Source organism: Triplophysa dalaica, chromosome 17 (assembly GCF_015846415.1).
Source record: "Triplophysa dalaica isolate WHDGS20190420 chromosome 17, ASM1584641v1, whole genome shotgun sequence".
In the NCBI taxonomy this organism is placed as follows: Eukaryota; Metazoa; Chordata; class Actinopteri; order Cypriniformes; family Nemacheilidae; genus Triplophysa; species Triplophysa dalaica.
The window spans coordinates 21535980-21548650 of record NC_079558.1 but is presented as its reverse complement, the minus strand read 5'-3'; the positions used below and the strand labels follow the sequence as shown (position 1 = coordinate 21548650).

General features: G+C 37.4%; 2 protein-coding genes across 2 annotated transcripts; both read right to left on the bottom strand.

Annotated features, from left to right (window-relative positions):
• Positions 1–893: 893 nt before the first annotated feature.
• tvp23b (trans-golgi network vesicle protein 23 homolog B (S. cerevisiae)) lies at positions 894–3475 on the bottom strand. The gene is made up of 7 exons (XM_056771009.1): positions 3393–3475; positions 3085–3155; positions 2703–2847; positions 2026–2115; positions 1753–1890; positions 1363–1491; positions 894–1224 (listed from the first exon to the last, which is right to left on the bottom strand). Exons 1-7 carry the CDS (start codon positions 3402–3404, stop codon positions 1198–1200), a joined length of 612 nt encoding a protein of 203 aa, XP_056626987.1. The 5' UTR covers positions 3405–3475; the 3' UTR covers positions 894–1197.
• Positions 3476–3933: 458 nt separating this feature from the next.
• On the bottom strand, positions 3934–11756 carry trim16 (tripartite motif containing 16). The gene is made up of 6 exons (XM_056770976.1): positions 11114–11756; positions 7817–7912; positions 6520–6753; positions 5151–5313; positions 4975–5070; positions 3934–4796 (listed from the first exon to the last, which is right to left on the bottom strand). The coding sequence occupies exons 1-6, from the start codon at positions 11696–11698 to the stop codon at positions 4219–4221; spliced, it is 1752 nt and encodes a 583-aa protein (XP_056626954.1). The 5' UTR covers positions 11699–11756; the 3' UTR covers positions 3934–4218.
• Positions 11757–12671: the final 915 nt, after the last annotated feature.

Genomic DNA, 12671 nt, shown 5'->3' with positions numbered 1-12671 from the left:
AACACAGTTATATAGCGAATATACAACCAGCCGTGAAACGTAGGTTAGGTCAACTCAAATTATTATTAAAAAATACAACACAAAGGAAAATATAAAAAGTACAAAGTTGAAGGTATATACCAAAGTCATTTATACAGGTATGAAATTACATGAGTGTGAGCAAATGATGAGGAACTTTAACTGTATTAAATGGATATTAGCATTTAACAAGTAGTTCCCTTAGAATCATAAGATGCTATCTGCCTTCAGAGTAGTTTTGAGATATTGAGCATCTAAGTTTTTGCATTTCATAAAGCAAAACGGTTATGCGTCACAGATCTCTTTCTCTAGAGGTAGAATAAGACAAAGACCCTAAATGTATGGAAAATGTACAATATCAACATTTCCTGAAATTTGTAAATGGTTATTTTTGGAACCGGTCAAGAACCTTCTGATTCTGAAAAATAACTTTGTTTTAGAAACTTAAAGAACCATAATTCGATTTTATAGATAGAATACTTTTTGTTTCCTTTAAAAAAGGTCCCAAAATGTACACATTTAAAAACCAACATGGCTTTATCTAAAAAAATTGTCACAGAATAAGAATATGTGAATGACTGAATTTTGACAAAAATGTCAGATAGACCCTCATAATTCTAAGGTGATGAATGTTACTCTATACTTATATTGTAGTTTTATTCATGACACTGCACTTAGAATGAATCCCTGAAGTTGCTAACCATTTAGAATTTATTGCAAATGAAACAATTGGGACTTTAATTTTGGCAAAATAACACCAAAATATTACAGGTAACTTTACCCACCTACAGATGCAGAGTGACCCACAGTTTTACCACCAACCGCATTTATTATTATTATTAAAAAGTTAAACATAATAAACAATTACCGTCACATCATTTAAATAAAAAATGATTTATTCAGTTCCCCCCAAGATAATTTACTGCTATATATAAATATGTACATATGAAATTGTCACCATCATCATGAGGTCATGCAATATTATTAAACACTGTGCACAAAATGTTGAACACATTGTATAACAGGTTATAGTCGACAAGTTACACAGAAAAAATGCAAGAAAAAAATCTAAATGATCAAAGTAACAGCTTTCTTAAATTAAGTCATAATTTAGTCATTAAAAAGGGTTTTATTTTGTGGAAATATAGCGTGTGCATTCTTAAGGTCAGTCGCTCTGTTCTAAGACTCCTCCTGTTTTGTCATAGCCTGAAAAATAAAGCCAGACAACAAAATGGAGTTACATACTGCATCATCAGAATGTCCAATATAAAATAAGAACATAAGTATTAACATAAATGAAAACAATAATAAAATCAAAGAGTCAAATGTGCTTAAAGAACATACCTGTTTGAAAAACTGCCTTCCGAAGTAATTTGTGGCCATGCTTCTCAGGTTTGTTTTAGCTCCCATTTTACAGCGCACATATCCATAGAGATTAGCGCCTTGTAACACCACTCCCAAGATCACCACCGCCTGTGAGATCAAACACAGCATTACACACAGCACACATCCTCACAGACAGTACCTTCAGCACTTAAGTATTCTTCAAGGGCAATTTTGTAAAAGCGACATAAATATCTTAATTCAACTAAGGCATAGTCTGTGAAACCTGGCCCTTGTATCTTACATTATACCTCCAACCGAGGCTTAAATATATCAGAATTAATCTTTTGACCTCTAACCTCAGCCATCAGAAGCAAAGTACCTGCTGATTTACACAATCTGACAACTCACCAGCCATTTGATCTTGAAGGAGAAGAGTGTGGAGAAAGCAAAAATAACCCAAACGACAGGACAGATGATCAGTCCCAGCCAGAAGATACGAGACTCTGCATTTGAGGTTTGTGATGCAGAAGACTGCTTCGCATTAGTCTGTACATAATAAAGCATTGACACAATTAGCCATTAGAACAAACTGTCGGTGATGTACAAACAATAATCATTGCAACATTATGTACTGTCCTTGATATGACTGAGGAGTGTGTGCGTGTATGTGTGTCTTAGTACATTTCTTGACTCATACACCCAATGGCTTTTTCCATCATCATTCACTTGATTCCACCAGCGCAACCCCACCAGCAGACGACCTGTGACGTTCTTTACAAGATAAACACATATTCAGCTACAAAACACATCGTAAATGATCAAAACAACAGTCTGTCATCAAACTTAAAACCTGTATGATTATACCTAGGAAAACAATACCGTTGCTTACTGACTAGTCAAAAGAGCTCATGTTGTCTCTCTAATATTCTGGTCTTTAAGTATGTTTTCGGTCCATTCATTATTTGAAGTATAACATTTTGTTTACTCAATCTATTCTCAACAAGCCAAATATTTGTAGGTGTCAAATCATGGCCGTAATACAAAGGCATTGACTTGGTTTAAAACCTTCTGGGGTGGTTTCCTGGGATTTTCTTAAACCTGGACTTGGCTTTAGTTAAATTAGGACACTTAAGTCATTTTTACGACCATGACTTACAAAAAACATTACTTTTGTGCATTTTGAGAGAAAACAAAGGCACTTTTGTAAAATAAGAAATGTCACTTCTAACTGTTTTCAGTTTAGACAGCTCTAACATTTATTTTAGTCTAGGACTAGTTTAAAGCCTTGTCCGGGAAACCGCCCTCTGTGTTAAGAATTTGATCATTTCTAAACCAAGCCATTTAGAGAAAGCACAAACCTTCACAGTCCAGAAGTCACACGAAAGGAGGAGAATGATGGTGACCATACAGGCGATGAAGCTCCCACCGAATAATCCACACAAAAGATAAACCAGTATTGCACTGACCCGGAAGAACAGGTGGAAGAAAGAAGCCAACGGATGCCTGAATGAAACCACACATGTTTAGCTGTAACATACAGTAACTATGAAATACCTAACTCAAATCATACCTATAAACTAATCATACATAAAAACATTATCCTGCAACCCATGCTATACTATAGTATATTATTAGAAGAAAAAAAATGCAGAACCCCACGTCACCCAGTACGGGTAAAAAACAATCTGTTCTTTCTAAACTAATGGATGTTGATCATTAAGATGAGTAACAAACACACACTTGACTTTGTTCTTTCGTGAGGCGGAATCTTCATCAGCATCGAACAACGACACATCATCATCATCTGCGTCCTGAAAACAAAACGACAGTTTTATCAATTGACTTGATAGAGAATAATGAATCATTAGAAAACTATTTGCGTTTTAATGACGTTAAAGCATCTGTTTACTGTTGAGACGAACGGCTAAGCTAAACAGTTTTACTCTCATTGTATTAATATCTTTAATCTCACAAAGTCCTCTTCCAGACTTAAACATTTTATTTTATATTGCGTATATAAAGTATAAAAGTCAAAACATCAATCTCACCATTTTCATCATTGCTGTAACTTCTGTTGTTGTCGGTGCTCGAACCAAAGCTGTTTCTGGTACACGTCACTTCCGGGTCTACGAGGACCGGGACTGGCCTCATATTGCCTGATCAAAACGTGTTCAGACGTTTCAAAATAAAGTGGGTCCTGTATCTGTCAAAAACATATTTTTCCCTTATCTTCAGAATGTGCTTTCAATGCACTGTAATAATTACACATACGTATTTTATTTGCTAAAAACGAATAGAACAGAATACTCTCTCAGCTCAAGTGATCTAACGTAGTTCTATTCTATTCTATTATTTATCCCATTTAAAATTTTGGCAGGCCTTACTATGACTGTGTGAATGTTTCCTTTATATTAACTAAAATATAACAAAATGTTATATTCTTTTACATTCCTTTTAATAGATTTCATCATGTTCACCTACAACAAAAGAATAAAGCATTATGCATATGCATACTTCCCTGTATGCTTTGTGACATCATCTGTAGACTGGTAGAACCAGTTATGGCAAAACAGGATCAAATACTCAATATAGCAGTTTAAGCTTTTATTTGCAGTGACACGTAATGTTTCTTATGCCGACAAAGTTATTAACTCACAGTGTAAGTACAATGTACAAAATGTAACAATATAACAGTGAAATCCATAAAATACAGACTTAAAAGTTGAAAACAAAGACAACAGAAACGTGTATGTCCTGTTAACCCATGTATTACACAACTGGATGTCTCACATTCACATTTATTATTTATCGCGTCCCACCCAGCCAAGACAGATATAGAGTGTAAATGACATGGAAGCAAGAAGAAAAAGCAATTTATGGAGAAGAAACAGGAGAAGGAGTTTTCAGGGTAAGCGGTTCTCCTGGTTCCACCAGAAGCACGCTGTTCTCCTTTTTTGGAAGCCAGAACGCAGGGTAGAGAGGCTCTCGAAACTCTGCCTTGTACTGATAGATGAGGGCCATGCTGTTCTCCACGTCGTAGAACATCAGGACGCCTAGAGAGTAGTCCACGTACACGCCGATCCGTGTGGCTTTAGGAACGTTGAGAGGCGTCTCCACGTCGCTGTGCCATGCGGAGAAGCTCCGGCCGTTCCACTGCAGACACCAGGAGAAGTTGTTTCCCGTGATGCAGCTGTTGCTCTCAGAACCCTTGCGGTCGATGCTCTTGTACGTCAGGCCCACGTGAGTGCCCTCCCCTCTCAAATCCACCTCGAAGTAATGCCTGCCCATGTAGAAGCTCTCCACCGTCAGCACCTGACGAAAGTGCTCGAAGCGCTCTGGCAGGTCAGGGTAGTCATGTTGCCACGGCGTCGTATTCGTGACCTTCCTTTTCTCTTCTGTCAGACGCAGGAACTGATGCACCGTGTCTGCATCCAAGTTAAGAGGCGTGCTGTCTGTAAAAGAGGATCAACAACATGTGATTTAGCAGGTGAGTTTAATCAAAACACATTCAAATGGGGACGCAAATTGAGAAAAGCATCCTGCTGAAAAACATCCTGCTGAAAAAGGTCAGAATGAATTGTAATGCTGATGAGTTTGGTTTAGACTGGTCTGTTACATGTAAATACTCACATTTGAGGAAGTCGTCTCTGGTCTTTGGGCCTGGGATTGACAGGTTTTTTTTAGCAGCCCTAATGGTTTCAACGGTTGTCTTTATGCCCACATTTGCTGAAAGTTAAAAAATGTTTTATTTTAGCCACTTTTCACAGTGCCACACAGAAATGTTGAATGTTTGCTTGTGTGCTCACCCTCTTTCTTAAGTTTGTTCTTATAAAACGTCTGCAGTTGTTCACACGTGGCTTTTGTGGACTCTTTTACAACACGACTGAACATCTGGAGACGATCCATGAGGCTGATATAAACACCAGGTAAAGACACATCAGTCGATTCTTTCTTCCAAACTGAATACTCCTGGAAAATACAATATTAAGATGAAAACGCAGAGCTGGTGGGAAAATCTTTTAAATTTGAGACTATTTAGAAAGTAGTTTTTAACATGATTATAAGATAAGAACATTATAAATACATGTGATATTTTATTGTGACCTTTCTGTTTAGTCCTTTTGTACTTATGTGTTTTATAGAATAAAAATAAATACATTTTATAAATTAAAAATAGCTGCTCCCTGTCTGCTATTGGTCAGCAGAAAGGAAACCCCGCCCCAAAACCAGACCTCAGCACCTCAGAGATAACCTGGAAGTTAACGCCATGCTGTTTCCTCCGACCGAAAGCGAATGCTTTTTTCCCATATCTTGCACCACCAAACCTCCAACAACTTATTCAAACTTTATTAAAATCTGTTCCCTGGTTAAAAATGACCACAAAAAGATTTGTTCCCACGTTGCATTATTTGTGAGATTGAAATGCACGATGACGTCTACAGTCCCCGCCAAATAGTCGCTTTTAGCATCTTGTAAGCAACCGCAGATTTAAGACACAATAAAGGTAAAAAAAATCACAAGCGGGATATAACTGGTTTGTATTATGTCATAGGATAAAACATGCCAATATTTAGCGGTTTTGTTAACCACACAAAAAACCCATAGACCAAAAAAATGCTAAAATGCTAACTCGCTTCCGGTGTTCGCATCCAAAAATACATTATCTCTGAAGGCTTCTTGACTTGGGCCATGTTTGACTAGAAGGGATACAGCTTCCTCCACTGGGCATGCAGACTTTAATACTGCATGATTTTTGTCACGCTGAAAACAGTTGATTCATATTTTTTTATTATTGTAAGTCGGGTTTAGGGTTAGGGTGGGTGTAGGCCTTAGCTAATGTAATTTATTGTTATTATATGGCCAGATTTTGCACCACTTCCAGCCGTATCCCTTCTAGCAACAACCATTTGTGACAAACAAAGCAATGAAATTTAACCTATTAATGGTTTAGATGGTTATTGCTCATTAAACTGGGTCAGATGACGGTATTTAAACATCCAAAGTAAAATGAAAAAATAACTGAGGTTACTTCATGATGTTAAAAATTAACTGATGAAGTTGTTGCAGAAAACTACCAGTACATTTTCCTTTATTTTACACTCATTCCTGTTAATGCTGAAATGCAAATGAATGCAGTGCAAAATGTCAAAATTTGGAGTTTCAAAGTGTTCATACCTGCAGGAAGCTAATAGCACTTTTGTTTTTTGTTATTTTCTCGATCTGACTCTGAGTTTTCTTCAGTTCAGCACATCGCTGTTCCATGTGAACTCTGATTCCTTCGGCCTGTTGCAGAGCCTGACGTTGTTCCAAATCTAAAATCTCGTTCACGTCTCTCTTGGCCTGTTCCACAGCCGACAGGAGAACATTAAACTGCTCCTCGATCACTGTCTGCACCTCCTTCACAGATGCCTGAGGACACAAGACGTCATCCAGCATTTTCACACCATTTTAACAACACAGTTCCTGACTTTTATCTGATAGGTCAGCCAGAGGAAAAGGCAAGGTGTAATACGGGAAGGAAGGAAATAGCCCACCTTTGGATAAAATCCCAAATTCTTGTGTATTGTTTGATAGCTGTTTTGAAAAGACACTATTCTTACATGGAAAGATAAATAGAGGCTTAAACGAATGTAGCCGATCAATCAAATCTAATGTAATGTCAAACGTGTATGAGATAATTCAAATACATAAGTGACTAATGTCTTGATCCAAGTTTGTTTATGTTTCATTTAGAATATCTGTCTTGTATTTTATTAAGTTAAGTAGTTTGTTCTATTAATAACATAAACATTATTAACAAAAAGACCTGCAGGTGACAGCCTGGAGGAACTGTTGAAATGTCAAAAACCAGTATCCAGTTTTACACGTAAAGAGCTTCACCTGGGTTTCACATTGACATAAAGGGACAGTTCAGACAAAAACGAAAATTGTCATGTTATTCCAAACCTGTTTGACTAAAGATGTTTCGAAGAATGTTGATAATCAAACAACACAGAACCCCATTGACTTCCACTAAATGAACACAAAAGTAATTTCTAAAAATATCTTCCACTGAAGAAATGAGTCACACAGATTTAAAATTAAGAATAAAATTACATTTTTGGGTGTACTATCCCTTTACATATAGTACACAGAGAACACAGATATTACCAAACAGACCTCGCCTTCTATTGACTCCCATGGTAGGAAAAAATACAAGGGTAGTCATAAGTGCCCTGCACTTTCTGTCCTACGTTCTTCAAAATGTCTTCTTCTGTGTTCAACAGAACAAAAATGGGGTACATTTTCCTACTATGAGTCAACAGGAGGCGAGGTCTGTTTGGTTATAAGCATTCTTACAGATATCTTTCTCTGTGTTCATCAGAACAAAGAAGTTTATACAGATTTGGAACAACTCAAGGAGGAGTTAATGATGACAGAATTTTCATTTATGGTGAACTGTCCCTTTAAGGCCAGACAGAAGTTGTTTTACCTCTATTGTCACAGTGTTGAGCTGTAGTTTGTGGATGGCGTTGTCAGCCGCAGTGATGGTCTTTAAAACATCTATCTGTTTCTCCTTGAGTTCCCTCTGAAAACACATAAGAATCAACATCAAACACAGATGCTTTAGTTTGAAATATGAAATTCCTCAAGATAATGGCAGACACTGATTCATATGGTGCATCGTGTATGTAGATCGAACAGAATCCAGTTTCTCTTAGGATCGGTGAGTAATCTGATCGGCTCTTCATTGTGCTCGTCTTGTGTTGTCATTTTTTGTTCAGATTTTGCTTTGCATTCCACAGACAGGTTCAGACAAACCCATCACACCGTTGGTGTATAAAGAGGGTTATGTTACTGTTGTTCTCTATGCATCTTTCCTAAAGGAAACATCTGATCTGACATAAACAGAGCTTTGAGTTGGGAAACCAAAAGTCAGTGTTTTTCCTGTAAACCGGATCATCACAGAACACCTTTACTCTCTACAGATGTTTACTGCACCAGAGTTATGAAGAACATCATCCTTCACTTTGAGATTGATGCTCTCCGGTTAAAACATGTTCAGAAATACCTTCATGATAACCTTCAGAATCGATAAAAAACTCACGAAGGCTGAATTAACAGTCCAGTTCTCATATATCTAATGCCATTCTAAACACAATTGTGAGCTCACACAATGAGACGTAAAGGGCATTTGCATTTTCTGAGTGTAACTAACTTTCTATGGTGTTGCGGATGTTTAATTTCATGGCCAGGATCCAAACACCTCATTGCTAACTTAAACACAATGGCATAGAGAAGAAACATTTTTGGGTGTTTGGTTCCGTGTGTAGAACCTTCCTGTTTCACAAAAGATTATTTGAAGTGATAATTATATTCAATAAAACTTTGACCCGAATGGCTCTTTGAACCCAACATGGTTCTTATAAAACCTTGTTAACATGTTGTGATACAAAAAAACTACAGTGATTATTTGAATCCTATTAGTTGTGAATGAAACCTTGAATTTTTTTATTTTGTTCAAAATATTGTTTTTGCAGTTGTCAACCAAGTATCATCTATCTTATCTTTTTATTTCTACTCACATATTTTACTGAAGGGGGTATTTGAGCCATAAGCATTTAGATGGCAGAAGGTCAGAGACTTGTGAGTGAGATCTTTCGACATAGTCACGCAGAAAACTCTAGAAACATCTGCATAGCAACTGCAACCTGTCATCACAAGTGAAAGACGAGTCATCTCTGAATGTGTGTGTAAATCGGTCAATAACGTCATGATTTAAGAGATTCATTGTTGTCATAGATTCTCTTTATATCAGTGGAAGAAATTTTCCTTTGGATGAAACTTAACATGTAGGCTGTGTTAGTTCTGTTGTCTCGTGTCTTCCTGTCTAGCAAAGCTGTCAGGCAACATTGTTAAACCTTGTGTCCTCTACATCTGCGGAATGATCCTAAACTCAAAGCATCCCGTGAACGTGTCTTAAAATCCCCCAAGGACACACCCTGCTTTACATGAACAACAGATCAAACAATCTGTAACGTGTTTATTCAGTTGTGAGAGTTTGAGAACTGGTGGACAAAGTTTTCCCAACAATGCGGAGAGGTTACAAGAATCTTTATATTAAAGTTTATAATGAACATTTGGTCACAAATGGCTTGTGTTGTTTCAAACCCACTGGATGTCTGTATGATGTTTTATGAAAGTTCTGTAATAAGCCTCCGGTCATCATATGCTTTCATTGTATGGAAAAGAGGAACAATATAAGGTGGAGTCAATGAGATTCTATAATATCTTGCTTTTCTGTGTAATGATCACAGTTAAAGTTCACAGGCTCACGATGGCTGATTTTAAAGGCTGATAAATGTAGGTTTTATTAACCTTGCAGGCAAAAGAACTTTGGTGAAACGGTGACTTTAAAATGTCAATCAACTTTAATCCTTCTCACAGAATTTCAAGAAGACGTGGCCAAAAGAAAATATTACCTAAAGTAGGTTATACAGACACCAAACCGTTCAGTGATCTTTTCACTTTCATTTTCCTTACAGTCCTCACAGCTTCCCTTATCCACAAGCTGCTTCAGTTTTACCAGAAATATTTCAGATGGTTTTCATTCTTGGAAAGACGGTCTGGTCTCTCCCTTTCGCTTCTCAAGAAACTGTGATTGTTACCGAATCAACGTCAAGATACACAAACCTCACAGAACGCACAAAAGATCAACACATGAACTTCAGGATCACACATGAAACAATCCTGATGTATAAATTAAAGATTAAGGTTATACCACATCATTTTTAAGAGAACACATTTCAAAGTGATGCTGAGATCTGACATGATGAATCAACCAGCGACTCTCTGAAGTTTGATTGAAGATTCTTTATCAACACCCATGTCTCTCTGTCTCTCTCTCTCTCTCTCTCTCTCTTAGACACACACAGTGTTGAAGCATCACAGCAATTTAATGGTTTAAAGTTTACTACCACATGCTAAATAGAAAAAACATATTTTTAATGTATGTTTTCCAGGTCATTTTTTAACTTCCTTAAAATAAAAGTTTATTAAGTTTCTATATAAATGATTTTACATCTCATGATATGCCTATGTTTGTAAATGTTTTTAATGTGTTTACTTGAAGCGCAAAAACTATGCACCGACTATTCTATTCTCTTCTTTGTAATGATCTGGGTCAAAGTTTACAGGCTCATGATGGCTGATTTTAAAGACTGATAAATGAACGTTTTATTTGCCTATTCTATTCTATTCTATTCTATTCTATTCTATTCTATTCTATTCTATTCTATTCTATTCTATGCTATTCTATTCTATTCTATTCTATTCTAGCATAGTCTATTATATTATATTCTGAAACAAGAAAAAACTGTGCTAATAAAATAATATATATTTTCTGGATCTCAAAATTGTGTTTCAAAGTTAGTAATTTTATTCTATTTGAATGATGTTTCAGATTTGTTTTACTGGAAACCAATAAATACTGACAGAGAAGATCATTTTAGTAATGAAGTTGTTAGAGCCACGCATGCAGACGGAAGATAAATAAAGTCTGAAATAAAAGTTGATGGTCTCTGACCAGGCCAGATTATTTGATTTCAACATAAAGTCTATAGACTACAGTTAGACAAATAAATAAATGATATGTTTTTAGATGAATATGGTTAATGTTAGGAAATAACACACATCAGTTCTTTGATGAGTGTTAAAGAGTGTCTTGTTCTCTTATAATGAAGAGGTTTATAAATATAGGAAGGAACTGAAATGTGTGTGTGTGTTGTACCTCTATTTTCCTGCGCGCCTCAGTGATGGGAAGTGTGTTGTGTCCGCGGTGCTGAGCGATCATACAGTCCTGACACACGCAGCAGGTGTCTGCACAGCAGAAGAGCTCCAGAGGACAGCCATGACTCTCACATGTCAGTCTCTCGATGTCTCTCAACGGATCCACCAGCTTGTGGCTCTGAAACTTCACGTTCTCCAGATGTGGTCTGAGGTGAGACTCGCAGTAAGACACCAGGCAGGTCAGACAAGACTTCTTGGCCCGACACGGCCGGTCAATGCAGGAGTCACATATGACATCATCCGGCCCCAGCACCTCCTCCGGTTCCTCTTGTGGTTTCCCAGGGTCTTCAGATTCCTGAAGGTCCTCCTGTATCTTGCTCTCTCCTGTGGTTGAACCGTCTTTGTCTCCATCTGACTGGATCTCTGTCTCTACCTCCGTTTCGATCAGTGGAGTTCCATTCTCTTGAGTCTTCTCCTTCTCTGTGGGTGTCACATTGTCTGTACGCTCCTCAGAGTTATTCTCTTTGAGGTTGTCTGAGCGCAAGCTGCTCGCGGGCAGATCTTCAACCAGCTCCTGGTCTCCCATGACTGCTTACCGTCTATCTGTCTTGAGCTTTGACTTAGTTAAGGCCAAGCCCAAAGCTTAAAGAGGTGAGCTGAGATAACCACTCCCCCTGAAACTCAGGCATTGCCTCATGTTTACCCTCCTACTAATACAGCCTGAGGCACGGGGGTGGAGCTACAAAGGGATGTGGGTGGAGTCGGTATGCAAAGCATGAGGGCATGTTGCTGCACAACTGTTATGATGGCGACACTCTTGAAGTTACCGACCAAGGTTTTTAATCATGGTGGTGGGTTGGTTTAGTGGTAAAAGAAACACAAATGTAAATCCGTATCACTTTAAATATCATCAAAACTATCCTTTACTACAGTCACTCACATGTGACAGTGTTACTCAATAATGTAGAACAATGTTCACTGTTGCAAGAGCTGGACTTCAGCTTAAGGGGAAAGTTCTGTCATCACGTTCTCAGCCTTATGTCATGTGCTTATGCAAAACACAAAAGAAGATAATTTGAAGAATTTTGATAACCACACGAAACTGAACCACACTGACTTCCGACGTAGGAAAAAAAAACACTGAGACATTTCTCAAAATGTCTTCTTATGTGGTCAACTCAGAAAGAGTCCTATACAGGTTTTAAATGACATGAGGATGAATGTGTGCTAACAGAATTTGTATATTAGGCTGAACCATCCCTTTAAACAAGAAAAAGAGTTAAGGTCATGCGAGCAACAGTTCAGTGCTGTCACCTGCTGGACAGAAAGGTGTAACCGCAGAAGATCGGCACAACAAAGCTTCATATAAAAAAAAATTGACTTAAAAAATTCATGAACCACAAATCTTCTTACAGAAATGTTCAAATGAACATCGATAAAATATTTTCTCTGCATGTTACAAACCCATATTCTTCCTGACGTGAAACAAATGATTATAATTTTACACATATTTAGCATGTAATGTGAACTGATGCTAAAAAGGAAAACTAAAAAACCCA